General features: G+C 43.4%; 1 protein-coding gene across 1 annotated transcript in view; it reads left to right on the top strand.

The window, feature by feature from the left end:
* Nucleotides 1-23059, top strand: part of LOC115228281 (protein mono-ADP-ribosyltransferase PARP15-like) — a 49456-nt gene that overhangs the window by 2006 nt on the left and 24391 nt on the right. Inside the window, exons 2-6 of the mRNA XM_029798901.2 lie at nt 7094-7128; nt 15716-15828; nt 16110-16233; nt 17046-17068; nt 17160-17387. Coding sequence (XP_029654761.2) covers nt 7094-7128; nt 15716-15828; nt 16110-16233; nt 17046-17068; nt 17160-17387 — 523 coding nt within the window. The remainder of the gene's footprint in view (nt 1-7093; nt 7129-15715; nt 15829-16109; nt 16234-17045; nt 17069-17159; nt 17388-23059) is intronic.

Here is a 23059-nt window from a genome sequence, read left to right as displayed (position 1 = left end):
TGACTAGTTTTGGATGATGTTCATACCAGTAAGCAGGCAAGTGCTGATTTTGTAGTGTTTACATATTATCCAATGTAAATACTACTCTAACCCTATCATGGCAGTTTTTGTATTTATTTTGTGTCAACTGAGGACATCCTGAAACGAGATGGTTGACTGTTTCAGGAAATGTGTTGCAGAATCTGCATTTAAGGTCAGTACTATTTTTTAAAGAACCATTAGCCTGATAGTTCTCTCTTATTTAAATTCTTGTGGAAGAGGTATATTCCACTGTTCAGGCGGTTGGCCTGTTGTCACTATCCTCTCGGTGGCAGATTAGGTATGCCTTCCTAATACACAGACATACTCTTAGGTTACACCATCTGCAAGGATTCCTAGACACTGAGTGTGTGTGGGCTCCGTTTGTGAGGCTTGTCTCCATCACAGAGCAACAGCCCAGGGTGAAGAAAAGACTGAGAGTGGGCACCTGGCACCCAGAATGTCAGACAATGGGATTGGTGGATGTTCTGCCTTGAAAATTTATTCAGGATTAGTGGTGGGGAAGTGCAACAATGTTCTCAGGGAGACTCTGTGCACTGATGAGAATGAACTGACTAGTCTGTTACGGAGGACTTTCCGGTCGGGAACTATCATGGGTAATTTTCAGTTGTCCTTGGCCTGGCAGTGCTACTGGGGAGGGGGGCACTACCAGTTCAAGATAAACTCTGCAGGCTCAGATGTGCTGTCAGACGGGCTTGTCCGAGGTGCATGCAGAGTGACGAAACCATTTTGCATGCTCTTGTTTAGTGTCCAGGCATTGCTGACTTGTGGAGTTATGTTGAACAGCTGCTGTAACGTGTGGGACGGATCCATCTGTCAGCCGAGTCTGTAGTGATGATTGCACTACCGTCCTCCTTCAATCAAGTAGGCAAGGCAGTTTTCCTTTGTCTGGTGGCTATGGCAAAAGAGGTTGTTTGGTGGACAAGGCTGAAAGGCCTGAGGACAGATCCATTCCTCTTTGGCAGAGCTCTCATTGACTTCCTCAAGTTTCACTTGAAAAGGAAAGTGAGAGTGAAGAGAGAAGGGCTGTCCTCGAGTGAGTTTATTGAAAGGTGGGTGAAAGTTGCAAAAATGGCAACAGTGGATGGTCTCTAAGTGTAGACCTGTGAGTCGGAGAGAAGGAACTGGAGAGGGGTTTCATGGAAATCTCGGACAGTGGGGTTCCTTGATTATCCCTAGAGGCCTTCCTGTATCATCCTCCCTGCCGCTTTTTTTTTAAACCCTTGTATGCTATGCAGATGTCCCTTCTTTTTCAGTGTATGTCATGTATACTTAATTTCTTTCCTTTTTTTTATCATTCTGTAGCAATATTGTTTTCTTCATTGCTATCTTCACTGTTTGAGAGAAATATTAGGAATGATCTCGTTTGAGATTACAAACATCTTTGGCTAGTTTAACCTTGTTGTGTCCACTATTTTGATTGGTTGGCATCTAAGCGCGGTCTTTCTCCCTACTTATTTCGTGCCACTGGCCAAAGCCAACCAATCACGGCCTTTGGTTAAGGTCCCATTTCCTAGGCTCTGTTGAGTCACCTTACTTCTATATAAGGGAGTGTTTTCAGTATACTTGCATCTTTGGTTCCAGTCCTTATAAGGGCTAACCTCTGACCACAGAGCTACTCAACATGTTCCAGTCACAGCGACAGACGATCAGCCACGACGACGCTAATGTACACCCGCAACAGAAAACCAATTTCTATCTCCGCCGCCGTCGTCACCATCATTGTACCAACTTCAAGTCGCCATCACCATCGTCCACTTCAGACATGTACACACCAACTTCACAGATTCAACTCATACTGTTAGTGTGAAAATCTCACCACGGAAAAACAGTTGCAGTATATATATCTGAAAGAATATCTATATCAAGAGAAAAATAACCAAGCAAAACATGATATGAAGACGCTATAGTAAACCAAGCGACAGACATAACGTCATCGCCAACATCGTCTCTATCTACGAAGATTTAACTTGTACACAAGATAACTACAGATTCAACTCATGCTGTTAGGTGAAAATCTCACCACGGAAAAACAGTTGCAGTATATATATCTGAAAGAATACGGGACCCCCGAAAGTTGCTACGGAATCCCACCTGCCGTCGCCCGAACTCGAACCCGGGATCCCAACAAGTCAAGCGACGATGATTGACCAGGCCCGATCGATCGTCGAATGTTCGCCACGGAACTCAGAGAGGAGAGAGACAACAACAACAACAGCAGGAAAAGACACAGAGGCAACCGAGAGAGACACAAAGAAATACAGCGGAAGGCAATTGGCTTACATTTAACCTACTAGTTTATATGACTATTACAACATCAAGTACATTTAAAGATAGCACATGCAAGAAATAGGTATACAACAGATCAAAGCATTTAAACATGCAGATACAATATAACAACAGCATCCGGGTACAATATCAGTTCAGATTGATGCAATATACAGTCCGGAGAAAACAGTTCTGTTTCAAATCACATTAACGTTACAGTTCAAATCACATTAAAGGCATATACAGTTCAATGTTCATTAAAGACTACAACAGAGTCTCTCTCTTTCTTTAACAGTTCTGTAACACAATGTTCATTTCTTTTACATTTCAATACATCGATTCTTTTTCTTCACATATCAAAACATACAATTAACACATACCGTTACATCAGCCAATGCCTCACATTGTAGTCCATCTCTATTGGCCGCCTAATCCGCTGTATATCTCTCTCTGTCACAGCAGAACAAACCATTACTAACTCGCTGTACAATCCCAACTGTTCACTCTCTCATGACTGTCTTCCTGTCATCTCTCAGTACACTGTCACCAGCAGAACAGCCACTGCTAAATCCAAACTACCAACTGCTTGCCCTGAATCCCAAATGCCGACTGCCACTCACAAACTGAACTGCTTATTTTTAAGGGGTGTTTACAACGAACTCTCCCTGACTGGCAAAAGGCCAAAGGTCCCCTAAAAGCTCATTACTCTTTCTAAAACAAAGGACTATAACTTTGTATTGTAGACTTTCAGTCTCCAAGCCAGCAAAGTAGGTCAAGAAGTACCGTGAACTGAACTATTCACAACAATATCTATATCAAGAGAAAAATAACCAAGCAAAACATGATATGAAGACGCTATAGTAAACCAAGCGACAGACATAACGTCATCGCCAACATCGTCTCTATCTACGAAGATTTAACTTGTACACAAGATAACTATAGATTCAACTCATGCTGTTAGGTGAAAATCTCACCACGGAAAACCAGTTGCAGTATATATATCTGAAAGAATATCTATATCAAAAGATAAGCACAACAAGTGATTCAACTAATCTCAGCTCCGAGACACAACATCTTGATATTGAGCTCTTACACTTCGTGTACCTCATGAACAGTAAATCTATTATTAACTCTATGCTCTGTACCTACTATGCCACACGCATTCACCCTTATTGTATCTGTCACACACACGAACACACAGACACAAACACGTGTTGTACGCACACATACACAATGCTTGCTAGCCCTCACAACCTTCTAACATTAACCCATTGTAAATAAAATAATATCTATCCCTCAAACAGTGGAACGGCTTGTCGTCAATTCATCTAAATTCTGTTGGCACTGCATTGTATAAAATTGTATTTATGGCTTATCTTATTTCGCTAGGAATGCGACCGTGTGACTTACCTATGTCACCAACCTCAACATACGGTCGTATTCCCTACAATTCCATTATATGTATACCCCAGCACTTTATGTCTATCTTTGTATTATTCCCCTCATCCTTCACACTTGTGGCAAATAAATGAAAGAATTATTATTATTATTATTATTAAAACCAAAGTGGTTGTTAGTAAGAAGGAAGATAAAACTCTCTTTCCTTCAGGTAAATGGTGCCGCTCCATAAGAAGGAAAGGAGTTGGAAGAAATTCCTTGTACTGTATCCAGTGTAAACTGTGGGCAGTGGAATCACAGGTAGATTAAGAGATAAAATTGTCTTTGTATGTGGCAGATGTGCAGGAACAATAAGCACTAAGAGCACACGGGACTTAGATTCTCTCAAAAACCCAGGAGGTTCTCTTGAGGTTGTAGATAGTTTCTGTTACCTAGGTGACCAAATTAGCAATGGTGGAGGATGCTCTGAAAATATTGTTTCTAGAATAAGAATTGGGTGGGTGAAGTTCAGAGAACTATTACCTCTGTTAGCAACAAAAAGGACCCTCTCTCTCAGAGTGAAAGGTAGACTATATGGTGCTTGTGTGCGAATGGCTATACTCCATGGTAGTGAGACATGGGCTCTGAATACAGAAGACGTGTAGACTGGAGAGAAATTAAGGTGGTATGCACCGTTGGATGTGCAACAACAGTGCACATGTACGGCAAAGTGCAAATGTGTTGAGAGAAAAGTTGGGCATATCAAATGTAGTATGCAAGAGAGAAGACTACTTTGGTTTGGACATGTGATGTACATGAATGAGGACAGCTGCATAAAGAAGTGCTGATCACTAAAAATGGATGGTACCTGTGGAAGAGGGAGACCCTAGTTCTTCTGTCTAGCTTTGCTAGTTCACTTTTTATCACAAAAGCTGCTAAGTAAAAATACTGCCCAAGTATTTACAGCCTTCACTAGATTCCGACCATTTAGTTTTGACTTCATTAGCTTCCTCCTCCTTCTCAATTTTCCTTTTCATTTCTGTAGTCAGATCCTAATACTCCAAGATACTTATAACTCTCTCCTTCTTTTAATGATTTTTATATCTGGCCATTAGGTAATTGGATGCCTTCTGGTCCTGGGCCCTTCCAATTTAGCATTCTTCCTAACACATTACTCATTAATGCGCTAGTTAATCTTAGATCTAGCTACTTCTTCCTTTGTTTTCTTTAACTACCCTGCATCTCCTTTTGATTGTCTGGCTTACACCAAATATTACTCCAGAACATTCTAGCTTCTTCTGCATTAGGTTCCTCATCTTCAGTACTTTCTTCTCCACTATTTATTTGGTTATAAAATCTCTTCTGGTCTGTCTCAAGTCATTTATTCTGTTGATACTGATCTGTTTGTTTTCTGATATCTGGAGAGCTTGCCTGCTATTGTTGTTACACATTGTTTCAAATCTTTTATTATTGTCCCAAATCCTTCTTTCTCTTTGACTAAGTATCTTTTCCCAAGAGAAGATTTGAATCTTGTGTTTCCTATCTTGTTCAGTTTCCAGGTTTCTATTCTACTCAGATCTTGTCTTAAAGTCTTCTCCTTATTTTGTAATTTCCTTTTTCACACTTGCTTTTTTCTAATTTGTCCTTGTGGAATATCTAATCTTTTAGTAACTACTACTCCTCCGGCAGAGATCAATGAGTGTCTTCTGTATTTTAGTATCTATCCTACTGATAACAGAATCTACTTTCTTAGTCATATCTAGCAACATTCTTCTGTTGGTACCCTTTAAAGAGAGCAATCTTTTTCTTACTTCTTTACTCATGAATTCCTGCAACACATCTAAAATCTTCTGATCTTCCTCACTTAAATCACTGGTGCCAGTTGTCCCTTCCTTATTGGTAGCACTATTGTTATTTTTTTCTTTAGGTTCTTCTTTGGTTTGAGCTGTATCTCTTATGTTGTTGTTTGTCTTTCCCACTGCCTGGTCTTTCTTTTCCAGTTCTCTCGTGATCCCTTCCACCTCCAATTCTGTCATCCACTTTCTTCTATAAACATTAGCTTGATCAACTAACTTCTGTGCTCAGTCACTTTAAACAAACCCTTCTCTACCCAAAGCGTTGAAATCCCTTTTCTATAGCCCTTTCTTTTAGTTATTTTTTTTGGCTCAAAAAGCAAAAACCAAGGCCATGTAGGGGGGCATGGAGTTATGTACAGGGTGGTGTTCATGTAAAGAGTTCAGGCCACTTGAGGTCAAGGGAGACTTTGAACTGAGCGGTCGTCGGCATCTTCACCATCTCGTCTGGCAGCTTATTCCACGGATCCGCAACCCGGGCGGAGAAAGCCCCTCTCCTTCGATTGAGATGAAATCGTCGCAGATAGAGCTTTTCGGAATGACCCCGCAGCCGACGCTCTGGAGCAGGAGTGAAGAACAGCTCTTTCGAGAGGTTACACTTTCCACTTATGATGTTGTGAGCAAGAATGAGATCACCACGGCGTCGTCGTTTTTCTAGAGAATAAAGGTCGAGCGTCTTCAGCCTTTCTTCATAAGACAAATTCTTGAGACCAAGAACCATGCGGGTAGCCAGCTTCTGGACTCTTTCGAGATGCTGTATGTCTTTGAGGAGATAAGGAGAAGAGGCTTGAATCCCGTACTCCAATATGGGTCTCACCAGCGTGACATAGAGCGGTAGGAATATGGCTGCTGTGAGCATTCCGAATGACCGTCGAATCAAGAACAGAATTCCGCGTGCTTGTTATGAGGTTTGAACTAAGTCTTTTCTTGTATTAGTGTTTGTATTGTGTGTTGTGTGTGTAGCGTAGTTGTGTTCTTCTGATGGTTACTGGGCTTCTTTTGTACATGTTGTTGGGCTTTGTTCATTTTATTGTGCATTTCCTGTATGAGTTTATTCTTGTGTGCTTTTTGGGAGTGTTGCACTGTAGTAGGACTTTGTTAAATATGTAAATACATTTTGTACATTCTCAAAAACACACACGTAAACCTTATTACCTTGCACAATGTGGTCAATTAACCTTTTAGCGTTTAGACTGGCCAAATCTGGCCCAATCATATAACTTGTTTTATATTTAAACTGGAAAGATCCAGCCTCTGGAACACCTGCCCTACAATGTCATGCTAAAAAGATAATCACGTTATCAAAATGTTTAAGCTATGAGATAATGGCATCGATTCAAAACAATGTGAATAGACAAGCATTGCATTTGACTGAGGAATCTGAATGGTAAAGGGGGGAGATGGATTCCTGTCTGAGTCCTGCCCAGTTGTTCTGATCTCTCTCTTAACTGTAATTATATGGGAGAGAGAGAGAAAGAGAGAATTTACTTTGACAACAAATGATGTATTTAATACCTTAACAATGTTTTTCCTAATTATTTTATTTTCATTTGCAGAGCAAAAATACATGTTGAAATCATGGAAAAGAGAGGTAAATATTTTCCTAAATGATATTTATATAAAATTTTCTTTTTTGGACTTAAATTTTCAAAAATAATACTTGTGAAGATTTACAGAAATAAAACAATAAAACTTTTACCCATCATCATCATCATCATCGTTGTTTAATGTCTGTTTTCCATGCTGGTTTGGGTTGGATTGTTTGAAATGGAGACAAAAAATTTCCAGTTTCCTGTTTTATTTTATATATATATGTGTCTGAGTGTGTGTGTGTGTGTGTGTGTGTGTGTGTATATGTATATATATATATATATATATGTCAGGTTGCTCTTGAGTGCCACTGGTAACATGTAATCCAGCACAACCTGGATTTGGGCCATGAGAGGAACAGAGAGCTGGACTGACCATCGTCTAGTGTGTGGAAAAAGGAATTTTTCATAATGTCTAAAAGTCGACAGTCTGGCCCTAAGGTACCCAAAAAGTTAAATGTTGCAAACTTCAAATTACCAAGCAACTTGCAAAGATTCCATATAGGAGCAGGAGTGGCTGTGTGGTAAGTAGCTTGCTAACCAACCACATGGTTCCGGGTTCAGTCCCACTGCATGGCATCTTGGACAAGTGTCTTCTGCTATATCCCCGGGCCGACCAATGCCTTGTGAGTGGATTTGGTAGACGGAAACTGAAAGAAGCCTGTCGCATATATGTATATATATGTGTATGTGTGTTTGTATGTCTGTGTTTGTTCCCCTAGCATTGCTTGACAACCGATGCTGGTGTGTTTACGTTCCCGTCACTTAGCGTTTTGGCAAAAGAAACCGATAGAATAAGTACTGGGCTTACAAAGAATAAGTCCCGGGGTCGATTTGCTCGACTAAAGGCGGTGCTCCAGCATGGCCGCAGTCAAATGACTGAAACAAGTAAAAGAGTAAAAGAGTAATGCTATAGAAAGTATCAATCTTGGCCCAAACAATCTATGGGAAGATTTCAAAACAAAAGTTTGTCAGTGGGATTTAAATCACATATGTCCAGTGACTGGTTCTCAGATCAGCAGAAATTCATGATCTACTTTTAGAAAAAAAAACTTAGGCAATACACTTCTTTCTCAGTCCTTGAACCCCAACTCAAAGCTTACAGAAAGCTGAAAGGGAAAGTGAAGACTGCTCCAAAGAAAATTAAACAGGAATGGTAGAATGATAGAGCAAAAGGGGCACAAGAAGCAGCTGACAGAAATGATGCCAAGGGTTCGTACTCTTATATTAAGGAGATATATGGCCCAAAATTTCTTCAGTATTTTCAGTGAGAACAGCAAACAGATGTTTGCTTCTGACTGACACCGCTTCTTTTCATAAGTTCATGTACGGCAAAGTGCAAATGTATTGAGAGAAAAGTTGGGCATAACAGGACTCAAATGTAGCTTGCAAGAAGACTACATTGGTTTGGAGATGTGAGGTGTATGAATGAGGACAGCTGGAATAAAGATGTGCAGATCACTGAAAGTGGATGGTACCTGTTAAAGAGGAAGACCGAGGAAGATGCAGGATGAAATGGTGAGGACCGATCTCAGGAAGATGGGCCTCGTGGAGGAAATGACAATTTACCAAGATGTCTGGCGATATGAAGTTCTTCAGAAGACCCAGCCACATCAGTAAAAACTGAATTCTGGAAGTGCTCTGTGTCCCACCCACACTTAACACAGAAACTTCTCGAACGCCCTACCACAACAAACCAAACTACATCTCTTCCTCACATCTCCTCCTTCATGCACTAGGCTTACATCCCACTCCCCAGTCCTGTCCTCCTGGCCCTGTCTCACTGCTATCCCCGAGCCCCTGATCTGTGTGCTCCACCCACACTTAACACGGAAACTTCTCGAACGCCCTACCACAACAAACCAAACTACATCTCTTCCTCACATCTCCTCCTTCATGCACTAGGCTTAACTCCCACTCCCCAGTCCTGTCCTCCTGGCCCTGTCTCACTGCTATCCCCGAGCCCCTGATCTGTGTGCTCCACCCACACTTAACACGGAAACTTCTCGAACGCCCTACCACAACAAACCAAACTATATCTCTTCCTCACATCGCCTCCTTCATGCACTAGGCTTACCTCCCACTCCCCAGTCCTGTCCTCCTGGCCCTCTCTCACTGCTATCGCCTAGCCCCAGATCTGTGTGCTCCACCCACACCTAACAAGAGAACTTCTCGCACGCCCTACCACAACAAACCAAACTACATCTCTTCCTCAAATCTCCTCCTTCATGCTCTAGGCTTACATCCCACTCCCCAGTCCTGTCCTCCTGGCCCTGTCTCACTGCTATCCCCTAGCCCCTGATTTGTGTGCTCCACCCACACCTAACACGGAAACTTCTCGAACGCCCTACCACAACAACCAAACTATATCTCTTCCTCACATCTCCTCCTTCATGCACTAGGCTTACCTCCCACTCCCCAGTCCTGTCCTCTTGGCCCTGTCTCACTGCTATCCCCTAGCCCCAGATCTGTGTGCTCCACCCACACCTAACAGAGAACTTCTCGCACGCCCTACCACAACAAACCAAACTACATCACTTCCTCACATCTCCTCCTTCATGCTCTAGGCTTACATCCCACTCCCCAGTCCTGTCCTCCTGGACCTGTCTCACTGCTATCCCCTAGCCCCTCATTTGTGTGCTCCACCCACACTTAACACGGAAACTTCTCAAACGCCCTACCACAACAAACCAAACTATATCTCTTCCTCACATCTCCTCCTTCATGCACTAGGCTTACCTCTCACTCCCCAGTCCTGTCCTCCTGGCCCTGTCTCACTGCTATCCCCTAGCCCCAGATCTGTGTTCTCCACCCACACTTAACACGGAAACTTCTCGCACGCCCTACCACACAAACCAAACTACATCTCTTCCTCACATCTCCTCCTTCATAATCTAGGCTTACCTCCCACTCCCAAGTCCTGTCCTCCTGGCCCTGTCTCACTGCTATCCCCTAGTCCCAGATCTGTGTGCTCCACCCACACCTAACACGGAAACTTCTCGAACGCCCTACCACAACAAACCAAACTATATCTCTTCCTCACATCTCCTCCTTCATGCACTAGGCTTACCTCCCACTCCCCAGTCCTGTCCTCCTGGCCCTGTCTCACTGCTATCCCCTAGCCCCAGATCTGTGTGCTCCACCCACACCTAACAAGAGAACTTCTCGCACGCCCTACCACCACAAACCAAACTACATCTCTTCCTCACATCTCCTCCTTCATGCTCTAGGCTTACATCCCACTCCCCAGTCCTGTCCTCCTGGCCCTGACTCACTGCTATCCCCTAGCCCCAGGTCTGTGTGCTCCACCCACACTTAACACGAAAACTTCTCGCATGCCCTACCACCACAAACCAAACTACATCTCTTCCTCACATCTCCTCCTTCATGCTCTAGGCTTACATCCCACTCCCCAGTCCTGTCCTCCTGGACCTGTCTCACTGCTATCCCCTAGCCCCTCATTTGTGTGCTCCACCCACACTTAACACGGAAACTTCTCAAACGCCCTACCACAACAAACCAAACTATATCTCTTCCTCACATCTCCTCCTTCATGCACTAGGCTTACCTCCCACTCCCCAGTCCTGTCCTCCTGGCCCTGTCTCACTGCTATCCCCTAGCCCCAGATCTGTGTGCTCCACCCACACTTAACACGGAAACTTCTCGCATGCCCTACCACAACAAACAAACTACATCTCTTCTTCACATCTCCTCCTTCATGCTCTAGGCTTCCCTCCCACTCCCCAGTCCTGTCCTCCTGGCCCTGTCTCACTGCTATCCCCTAGCCCCAGATCTGTGTGCTCCACCCACATTTAACACGGAAACTTCTCGCATGCCCTACCACAACAAACCAAACTACATCTCTTCTTCACATCTCCTCCTTCATGCTCTAGGCTTACCTCCCACTCCCCAGTCCTGTCCTCCTGGCCCTGACTCACTGCTATCCCCTAGCCCCAGATCTGTGTGCTCCACCCACACTTAACACGAAAACTTCTCGCATGCCCTACCACCACAAACCAAACTACATCTCTTCCTCACCTCTCCTCCTTCATGCTCTAGGCTTACCTCCCACTCCCCAGTCCTGTCCTCCTGGCCCTGTCTCACTGCTATCCCCTAGCCCCAGATCTGTGTGCTCCACCCACACTTAACACGGAAACTTCTCGCATGCCCTACCACAACAAACCAAACTACATCTCTCCTCACATCTCCTCCTTCATGCTCTAGGCTTACATCCCACTCCCCAGTCCTGTACTCCTGGCCCTGTCTCACTGCTATCCCCTAGCCCCCGATTTGTGTGCTCCATCCACACTTAACATGAAAACTTCTCGAATGCCCTACAACAACAAACCAAACTACATCTCTTCCTCACATCTCCTCCTTCATGCTCTAGGCTTACCTCCACTCCCCAGTCCAGTCCTGTCCTCCTGGCCCTGTCTCACTGCTACCCCCTAGCCCCAGATCTGTGTGCTCCACCCACACTTAACACGGAAACTTCTCGCATGCCCTACCACAACAAACCAAACTACATCTCTTCCTCACATCTCCTCCTTCATACACTAGGCTTACCTCCCACTTCCCAGTCCTGTCCTCCTGGCCCGGTCTCACTGCTATCCCCTAGCCCCAGATCTGTGTGCTCCACCCACACTTAACACGGAAACTTCTCGCATGCCCTACCACAACAAACCAAACTACATCTCTTCCTCACATCTCCTCCTTCATACACTAGGCTTACCTCCCACTCCCCAGTCCTGTCCTCCTGGCCCGTCTCACTGCTATCCCCTAGCCCCAGATCTGTGTTCTCCACCCACACTTAACACGGAAACTTCTCGCATGCCCTACCACAACAAACCAAACTACATCTCTTCCTCACATCTCCTCCTTCATAATCTAGGCTTACCTCCCACTCCCCAGTCCTGTCCTCCTGGCCCTGTCTCACTGCTATCCCCTAGCCCCAGATCTGTGTGCTCCACCCACACTTAACACGGAAACTTCTTGCATGCCCTACCACAACAAACCAAACTACATCTCTTCCTCACATCTCCTCCTTCATAATCTAGGCTTACCTCCCACTCCCAAGTCCTGTCCTCCTGGCCCTGTCTCACTGCTATCCCCTAGCCCCAGATCTGTGTGCTCCACCCACACACCTAACAAGAAAACTTGTCGCATGCCCTACCACAACAAACCAAACTACATCTCTTCCTCACATCTCCTCTTCATGCACTAGGCTTACCTCCCACTCCCCAGTCCTGTCCTCCTGGCCCTGTCTCACTGCTATCCCCTAGCCCCAGATCTGTGTGCTCCACCCACACCTAACAAGAAAACTTCTCGAACGCCCTACCCCAACAAACCAAACTACATCTCTTCCTCACATCTCCTCCTTCATGCACTAGGCTTACCTCCCACTCCCTAGTCCTGTCCTCCTGGCCCTGTCTCACTGCTATCCCCTAGCCCCAGATCTGTGTGCTCCACCCACACTTAAAATGAAAACTTCTCGCACGCCCTACCACAACAAACCAAACTACATCTCTTCCTCACATCTCCTCCTTCATGCACTAGGCTTACCTCCCACTCCCCAGTCCTGTCCTCCTGGCCCTGTCTCACTGCTATCCCCTAGCCCCTGATCTGTGTGCTCCACCCACACCTAACAAGAAAACTTCTCGCATGCCCTACCACAACAAACCAAACTACATCTCTTCCTCACATCTCCTCCTTCATGCACTAGGCTTACCTCCCACTCCCCAGTCCTGTCCTCCTGGCCCTGTCTCACTGCTATCCCCTAGCCCCAGATCTGTGTGCTCCACCCACACTTAAAATGAAAACTTCTCGCACGCCCTACCACAACAAACCAAACTACATCTCTTCCTCACATCTCCTCCTTCATGCACTAGGCTTACCTCCCACTCCCCAGTCCTGTCCTCCTGGCCCTGTCTCACTGCTATCCCCTAGCCCCAGATCTGTGTGCTCCACCCACACTTAACACGGAAACTTCTCGCATGCCCTACCCCAACAAACCAATCTACATCTCTTATTTGAGAAAACTTGATCACCAAATCCATTTTCTAAACACAACAACCACACTCCGCATCCCCCCCAGCCTTCATAAATTTTCCCTCTTATGCCCCCCTTACTACTGCCGTATTATTAAACGGGCAATATGTCTTCCCTTTAATTCCATGTTACCATTTACTTGCTTCTCTCTGTATTTTTCCCATACCATTTAAACATTTTTTCCTATTATCTCACCTGCCTCCCCACTCCTGCTCATAACCTTACAGGTACAGCCGCCAACAGACACCTCCCCTACTTCATACTGTAAACATGCTCCCAGCACACAATATACATTCACCAATTGGACACATGTGGTAGCCGCCATGATTCTTCTCCATTCTCTCTTGCTTTCTTCATACTTTTGTCTCCCTCTTCACTAAAAACATTTCCCCACCCTCTTCCCCACACATTACCTTTCTAATACCTCTCCCCTTCTGTAATTCGACCAAAGCAGCCCTATTGAATAATCTTTTCTACTCTAGGCACAAGGCCCAAATTTTTTGTGGAAGGGGGCCAATCAATTAGATCGACCCCTGTACACAACTGGTACTTAATTTATTGACCCCAGGAGGATGAAATGCAAAGTCGACCTCACTGGAGTTTGAACTCAGAATGTAAAAACAGACGAAATACCTATTTCTTTACTACCCACAAGGGGCTAAACACAGAGAGGACAAACAAGGACAGACAAATAGATTAAGTCGATTATATCGACCCATGTGCGTAACTGGTACTTATTTAATCGACCCCGAAAGGATGAAAGGCAAAGTCGACCTCGGCGGAATTTGAACTCAGAACGTACAGACAGATGAAATACCACCTTAGCAGCTTTATTGAATACTACTGGACAAATGTCCTTATTTATATTCCTCACTCCTCTCACTTCACATGTTTTTTTTTCTTTTCTTCTTTCTCTCCCCATTTATGTTCTCCTCTCCTTCTGTGCTCTCCATTCATTCTGACTGAGTCTTCCATGTGTTAACGTGTACCTCCTTTTTACAATGTAAACATTTATTTAATGAAGATACCCTCAGCCTGATGAGTAGCCTGCAGTATACACCTCGCTTGGAGATTTACCACTTCTGATATTCCGCTTGTAGCCCGGATCTTATCTATACCATTCTTTAAGTTTTGTGTATACATGTGTGTGTGTGAAAGGCAGATTGTGTGTGAATGGCTATGCTACATGGCAGTGAAACATGGACTGTTACAGCTGAGGATATGCATAGGGTTGAAAGAAATGAAGCTTGTATGCTTCATTGGCTGTGCAATGTCCATGTGCATGTTCAACAGAGTGTAAACATCTTTAGAGAAAAGCTGGGTGTAAGAGGCATCAGATGTGGTGGTGCAAGAGAGAAGCCTGCACTGGTATGGTCATGTGATGCGTTTGGACAAGGACAGCTGTGTAAATAAGTGCTGGTTTCTAACTGTGGAGGGAACCTGTGGTAGAGGTAGACACGGGACGACGTTGTGAAGCATGATCTTCAAACTTTGGGCCTCACAGAGGTATTGACTAGTGATCAAGACCTTTGGCAATGTCCTGTGCTTGAGAGGACCTGTGAAGCCAAGTGAAATCATGGTCATGGTTGATGCTGGTGTCACATAACTGGCACACGTGCCAACCTTTCAAATGTTGGGCCTCACAGAAGTAATGACAGAGTGCTTTGGCATTATGTCGTGCTTAAGAAGAAGAGCCATGAAGCCAAGTAAAATGGCAGTTGGGGCAGATACCAGCGTCGTGCAAATGGCACCCATGCTGTGGCACGTAAAAGCACCCACTACACTCTTGGATTGGTTGGCATTAGGAAGGGCATCCAGCTGTAGAAACCATGCCAGATCAGATTGGGGTCTGGTGCAGCTTTCCAGATCTGGTCAAACTGTCCAACCCATGCCACCTTGCACAACAGATGCTAAATGATGATGATGATGATAATATATTTATATATATACAATATATATATTATATATATATCATCGCCATCACCTCCTTTGTCATTTAGCAGCTTTTTTCCCTGCTGGCATGGGTTGGATGGTCTGACCAGGGCTAGCCAGAAAGAAGACCGCACCAAACATTTGTGTCTGTTTTGACATGGTTTTTATGGCTGGATGCTCTTCCCAACACCAACCACCCCACAGAGTGGATTGACTGCTTTTTATGTGACACCAGCGCAGGCAAGGTCAGTTTTGGCAAGGTTTCTACTGTTGGATGCCCTTCCAAACACCAACCACTTTACAGTGTGGAGTGGATGCTTTTTAAGTGGCACCAGCACAGACAGGGTCACCAAGTACCTTGCAAGACAAGAATCCTTTGAGAGGAGAGGGGGCATTGCAGGAGGGGTTCTTGTGTCAGATGATAAAATGTTAGAGTGAGATGGAGAGATAGAAACATGTGCCTTGCTGAGGAGGAGGTACAAGGTTACCTGGCCTGAGAGATAGGGGAAGAGGGAGAGAGAGAGATAACAAGAAATAGAACAGAAACAGGTGTACTGCTGTAAAGGAGAGTTGTTATACATATATATATTGCTATTTGTTTATTTTCAGAAACCCGACCACGATACTTTCTTGGTTTACTACAGAAATTATCCTCCATGACATCCAGAGAATATTATGGCATAGAAATAAACCTAATGATTGATTCAATTTCTAATGTATCTGTGAGTAAATAGATTCATGTAACTTATTTATATTTAATTGTTATTTCATTTCCAAATGAGGAATCATTACAGTTAATTAAAACATTTTCTCAATCAAACTCAAACATTTTATTTCCTTCACATCTGATATCCTGAGTATATCTTTTGCTAACTTTAACAACCTCAAACTTACTACAGCCATTCTGTAGAGCCTTTCTTAACAACAATATCAACTGCAACAATGTATCTCTCTTCTCTCCATGGAATGTTCCTTAGCTGTTTACCATTAATTACTTTTCTAGGTTGATGTCATCGTTAACAGCACCAACGAACATCTCCAGCTTGACAGTGGTGCTATTTCCAAATTAATTCTCAATGCTGCTGGTCCACAGATACAAAGGGAATGTAACAGGAAATATCCTCAAGGTATTTATATATGAAATAGCCGTCACTAAAGGATATAACCTCAAATGTGAGAATGTATTTCATCTGGTATTACCTCCCTGGGATGAAACTTTTCTCATTCAGTAAGTATCAATCATATGATATTGTTTTATTGAAAGAGTTGTTGTACAACCCTAGGTAATCATTGATCCAGCATCCCTGTGGCATGAATGGAATTGTCCATAAAACTATGCACAATCCATAGATCTGTTTTTCCAGTCATAACACCTCTGTCTGCTTCAAGACAGTAGCACGTACTTTGATGTCCAGTGATGTACAGTTTGGGCTACAGTGTGACAGTCTGGTGTTGTGGTATTCTGTAGTTTCCAAAGCATGGATTCTGGTTGTTTGAATTGATGTAGACTCTATTCTAGATATTCCCTGAACATTTCGACTCAACCATAGTCTCTTGTGTGCAGTGTAGAGTCTTTTGTGCCTGTGGCACCCTGCCTTGTGGGTGGTTTTGTTGCTTCTTGCAGTATGTTCTCTCCCAGATTTCCCTCTTGTAAATAATAATTAATCTCCCCTCTTCCATATTATTGTTTTTTTTTTTTTTTTGTTAATTACAAAATTCCACCTGAATTACACTGTGCAACCACCAAATCTTGGAACATTTCTCTTTCCATTCATGGCATCCATATCTTCACTCAGACCAGACTTCCTGCTATCACATGATCTGTGTTGATCCTTCTGTCACATGATCTGTGTTAATCCAATGACCACATGATCTGTTAATCCAATAATCACTAGAAGTTGATTAATGTTATTCAAATGTGTAAAACATTTCTGTTTAGAACAACAAATTCTGTGTGAATCTGTTAATCAAAGAATATATTAATACAACTTAACGATTCCTTCCTGTAATAAAATGTTCATTATCAATTTCTAAACAATTATTTTTTTTTTAGATTCTGGTAAACTTGACTCAAATAATAACCATTTGTCTGGAAGAAGCTGAGGAATTGGGAGCAAAAAGCCTTGCATTTCCTATATTAGGAGCTGGAAAATTGAAGTACCCCATTGAAAACCTACCCAGAACTATGTATGAAGCAGTGAAAAACTACTCAATTCAAAATTCAAGCCAGATCAAAGATGTTTACTTTGTGGTTTATCCTCAAGACACAGAAATAGTAACGGTTGGTTGATGTTTTTGTTGTTAGTTGTTTGATGTTGATATTCTTGGAATTTACCAAAATGATATTCTGCAATAAAGAAAGAAAATAGAAATGATCCTCATTATGGTTTACTGTCCTTGTTCTATACTATCAGAAAAACCTTTTGTTGACTGGGTTGAAAAAAGCTGCCAAAATTGTATTATGAATATTGGAAGTTTTTCACTTAGATTATAATTGAAAATATACAAGAAATGGCTGTCACCATTCATGTAGATGAGTTGGGCCAATATCATCATAGACAGTCGATAAAACATACATCAGAAAAGAAACACACTCTTAAGAACAGAGTAGTAATTATTACAACAAAAATTTAAATTTTGGACTTAGAGTCATCAAAGGTTTCGTGTCGCCAAAGCCAAAGCCTTGTGGACAGCTCATAAGACTCTGTACAAAGTCAAAAAATTAAAATTAAAATTTAACTCTCTCTCTATATACACATGTATACATAATATATTCACACATATATATATACATACATATATATATATATATATATATATATATATTATTTATACACCACTACACATGTTTCATTTACTAATGGGAATTACAGGATTTTACATGTTAGAGAGACATGTAAGGAATTTTTGTTTATCCGGTTTCAGGTTCAGTCCCATTGTGTGGCAGCACCTTGGGCATGTGCCATCTGCTATAGCCTTTGGCCGACTAAAGCCTTGTAACTCAATTTAGTAGGTAGAAGTTATTGTCGTGTGTGTACGTGTGTGTGTGTGCAACTGCTTGTGCCTCCTGACAGAGGCAACTATCCTTCATACAGAGAAATTAAGTAAGACAAATTTTATATGTGGAAGTGTGGGTGTGTAGTAAGAAGCTTGCATCTCAACCACATGGTCCCCGGGTTCAGTCCCACTGTGTGGCACCTTGGGCAATTATCTTTTACTATAGCCTTGGGCCAACCAAAGCCTTGAGTAGATTTGGTGGATGGAAACTGAAAGAAGCCTGTCATCATCATAATTTAATGTCGGCTTTTCATGCTGGCATGGGTTTGACAAGCGAGGAGGCTGCACTAGGATCCAATCTGATCTAGTAAGGTTTCTACAGCTGGATGCCCTTCCTAACACCAACCACTCCGCGAGTGTAGTGGGTGCTTTTTGAGTCCCACTGGGACCAGTCAGGCGCCACAGGCATCGACCACGCTCAAATGATGCTTTTTACATATCACCGATACAGGAACCAGCCCGGCAGCACTGACATTGACCATACTTGAATGGTACTTTGCATGTTCTACTGGCATGGGTGCCACTCTGATGGTACTGGCATTGGACACAACAGTGATTTTTCTTGACTCAACAGGTCTTCTCAAGCACAGCACAATTCCCGACAATTGAAGGAACTCCTAAATGGGCTGGTTATGCGACCCTGGCATAGGCCATAGCTACAATCTCACTTAGCTTACCAGGTCGTCTCAAGCACAGCATATCTCCAAATGTCTTGGTTGCTTGTCATTGCCTCTGTTAGACTCAATGTGCGAAGGTCGTGCTTCACCACCTCATCCCAGGTCTTCCTGGGTCCACCTCTTCCTTCCACAGTTAGAGATCGTCACTTATTGAAACAGCTGTCCTCATCCATATGTAACACATGACCATACCAGCACAGTTGTCTCAATTGCACACCATATCTGAGGCTTCTTATGTCCAACATTTCTCTCAGAGCGCTTACACTCTGTCGTATATGCACACTGACATTACACATTTAGCAGAGCATACTAGCTTCAGTCCTTGCAAGCTTACGCATGTTCTCAGCAGTCATGGCCCATATTTCACTGCTGTGTAGCATGGCTGTTTGTACACATGTGTCATACAGTCTACCTTTTACTCTGAACGAGAGGCCCTTTGTCACCAGCAGGGGTAAGACCGCTATGAACTTTGCCAAGAATATTCTTATTCTAGGAGCTAGACTCTCAGATCATCCACCACCACTGCTGACTTGGTCACCTAGGTAACAGAAGCTGTCTCCTACTTCTAGTTTTTTCCTTTGGCATGTGATGGAATCTGTTTTCTGTACATCTTCTGTGTTCATTGCCCCTGAGCATTTGCCAAACACACAAACCATCTTCCCAGTTAACCTTCCTTTGACATTGCTGCACCTCTTATGTGTCCACAGCTTGCACCAGGTACATTTTACAGAGTCGTACCTACACCTTTTCTACAGATTGAGCAGGGCCATCTACCTGAGGGGATTTGTGGTTTGTTTGCCTTCCTACTTATTAAGACTTTGGTTTTAGCTAGGTTGAGTTTAAGGCCCTTCAATTCTAACCCTTGCTTCCACATTCTGAACTTCATCTCTAGTTCTGGCAATGACTCAGCTATTAGAGCAAAGTCATCAGCATAGGATTATGATGAACAAGAGGGGGCTGAGCACCAATCCTTGGTGGACCCTATCCTTACCCGGAATTATTTATTATAGTCGTTGCCATCCTACACCTTACAGACAGCATTCCTGTACATGGCTTGTACAGTTCTCACTAACCACTTATCTATCCCTAGTTTCCACATTGACCACCAGATAAGGGATCAGGGGACCCTGTCAAAGGATTTCTCCATGTCAACGAAAGCCAGCTACAGAAGTTTATCTTTGGCTAGGTATTTCTCCTGCAGCTGTCTTACAAGAAATATAGCATTAGTGGTGCTTTTCCCCGGCACAAACCCAAACTGTGCCTTGTCTAAACTGACTCTCTCCCTGATTAGTTAGGCTATGACCCTTTCCATGACCTGATCCAACAACTTGATACCTCTGTAATTATTCGTATCTAAAGCATTACCTTTACCTTTGTAGCAGCTGACTATGGTGCTGCTACATCAGCCATTGAGTATGACACCTTCATGGATCACCTGATTGACTATACAGGTGACTAGGCTATAGCCAACACCACCAGATATTTTAAGCATCCCTGCGGTGATTTCTGATGGGCCAGGGACTTTCCCTGTCTTCATACCCTTAATTGTTTTATCTACCAATGTACTATCAATTCGGATAGCTGGTCCCTATGTTGGGTCGACATTTGGCAGACTCTCTTTCTCCCATTCATTCTCTTCATTTGGCAACCTTTCATAGTGATGTCTCCAAGTCTCTCTCTTTTCAGCCTCATTAAATGCAAGTGAGCCATTATCCATGCGGACACATTTCTCTCCCATGACATCACAATTCTCTCTCACACACTGTCTTGCAACGTGAAACACTTCAAGTCTTTCGTCCACCTGACAAAGGAAATTGGCTAATTTTTTCTTATCTGCTTCCCATCTGGCTAAATAAATCTGTCTCCTAGCTTCCCTTCTGGCAATCTGATACAGTTCCCTGCTACCACTGCACTTCCAGTCCTCCCTTGCCTGTTTCTTTCCCAAATGACTCTGTCAACTACATTGTTCCACCACCATGTCACCTTGGGTAGAGAGGGGACTTTGCACCATCCACATATCTGGTCAGTAGCCCAAAACAACAAGGCATGTGGTTTAGCTGTTAAAATGTGAAGGCATGTGGTTTAGTGGTTAAAATGTGAAGGCATGTGGTTTAGTGGTTAAAATGTGAAGGCATGTGGTTTGGTGGTTAAAGTGTGAAAGCGAGTGGTTTAGTGGATAAAATGTGAAGGCATATGGTTTGGTGGTTAAAATGTAAAGGCGGTGATTGAGCATAGTTAAAATGTGAAGCCACGTGACCTAGTGGGTAAAATATGAAGGCACGTGGCTTAGTGGTTAAAATGTGAATGCATGTGGTTCAGTGGTTAAAAGTGAAGGCAGTGTGTGTGTACTGGTTAAAAGTTAAGGCATGTGGTTTAGTGGTTAAAATGTGAAGGCATGTAGTTTAGTGGTTAAAATGTGAAGGCAGGAGGTTTAGTGGTTAAAATGTGAAGGCATGTGGTTTAGTGGTTAAAATGTGAAGGCATGTGGTTTAGTGGTTAAAATGTGAAGGCAATGTGGTTTAGTGGTAAAATGTGAAGGCATGTGGTTTAGTGGTTAAAATGTGAAAGCATGTGATTTAGTGGTTAAGATGTGAAGGCAGGAGTTTTAGTGGTTAAAAGTGAAGGCCTGTGGCGTACTGGTTTAAATGTTAAGGCATGTGGTTTAGTGGTTAAAATGTGAAGGCATGTGGTTTAGTGGTTAAGATGTGAAGGCAGGAGGTTTAGTGGTTAAAATGTGGAGGCATGTGGTTAAGTGGTGGTAAAATATGAAGGCAGGAGGTGTAGTGGTTAAAATGTGAAGGCAGGAGGTTTAGTGGTTAAAATGTGAAGGCATGTGGTTTAGTGGTTAAAATATGAAGGCAGGAGGTTTAGTGGTTAAAATGTGAAGGCACGTGATTTAGTGGTTAAAATGTGAAGGCATGTGGTTTAGTGGTTAAAGTGTGAAGGCATGTGGTTTAGTGGTTAAGATGTGAAGGCAGGAGATTTTGTGGTTAAAATGTGAAGGTATGTGGTTTAGTGGTTAAAATGTGAAGGCATGTGGTTTGTGGTTAAAATGTGAAGGCATGTGGTTTGGTGGTGAAAATGTGAAGGCATGTGGTTTAGTGGTTAAAATGTGAAGGCTATGGTTTAGTGGTTAAAATGTGAAGGCAGAACAGTAGGTGATATGTGACTGGCAGGCTTCCTGAAGTTGGTATTGCAAACCATAAGATATCGCAGAACTCCAGGAGTCTGGTTCCCTCCTCATTGTGGGAACCAAAACCATAGCTCCATGTACGCCATGGAATCCCCCTGCATGTTGTCCAACATGTCCATTGAAGTCACCAGCCACAAAAAGAAGGTCGATGGCATTCATCAACAAGGTAGTCTGCAAGAGAGGGTGTCATAGAATCGGTTTTCTGCCCATCAGGTAGCCCCGGTTGAGGGTCATAGGCCGAGATAATGGTTGCTATCCTATGATGAAGCACTAATCTAATCTTAAGTATTCTGTCGCATACTCTGACTCCCTCGATTACCTTATCAACCCATTTCTCTGCAAGAAGTATACCCACACCCCCGACCCCGTCAGTGTTCCCTGCCCAGAAAATCTTGTACCTGTGTTCTTTGCCAGTGAGGAACCTAGCAGAACCTCCTCTCCACCTTACTTCTTGGATGCAGCACAAATCTACACGTCTCCATTCAAGCATCTCAACAATCTCACCAGACCTACCATTCAGTGTGCCAACTCTGAGGGTGTGGGAGGTGTGGGCTGTGAGACCCTGAATTGAGGGACAGCAGTGTCTTGTAGCTGAAAAGAAAACTCACCTATGGTAGAATTCATAAACAAATAATTGCCTTCAACCTGCATACACCACACCAGCATTTTTATGCACCCCCAGGTAGGGGGGTGGGGATGGCGTTAAGCCTTTAGAAGTGTTTGTGGGTGACAAACAAAGGATGACAGGGAACAGGAACTTCCGGTACAGGTGGAGGGGTGGGAGGGCTGGCAAATTTAGATGAGAGCATCTTCTGGGTTTGTATTCTTTCAGGGGAGTTATTAAAAATCGAGTAGGGGAATCTGAGTGCATGCGCTAGTTTATAGAGGGTGGTGGTGGTGGTGGAACAGGGGGGGGAAGTGTTGGCAAATCAAGTGGTAAATCGAAAGAGAGAGAGAGAGTGAGTGTGAGGCAGAGGAGAGGAGAGTGAGGCAGAGGGGGAGAGAGAAAGAGAGAGGTCAGAGTTT

Source organism: Octopus sinensis, unplaced genomic scaffold (genome assembly GCF_006345805.1).
Source record: "Octopus sinensis unplaced genomic scaffold, ASM634580v1 Contig10108, whole genome shotgun sequence".
Lineage (NCBI taxonomy): Eukaryota > Metazoa > Mollusca > Cephalopoda > Octopoda > Octopodidae > Octopus > Octopus sinensis.
Note: the sequence above shows the minus strand (reverse complement) of the source record. Positions and strands in the feature narration are given on the sequence as shown.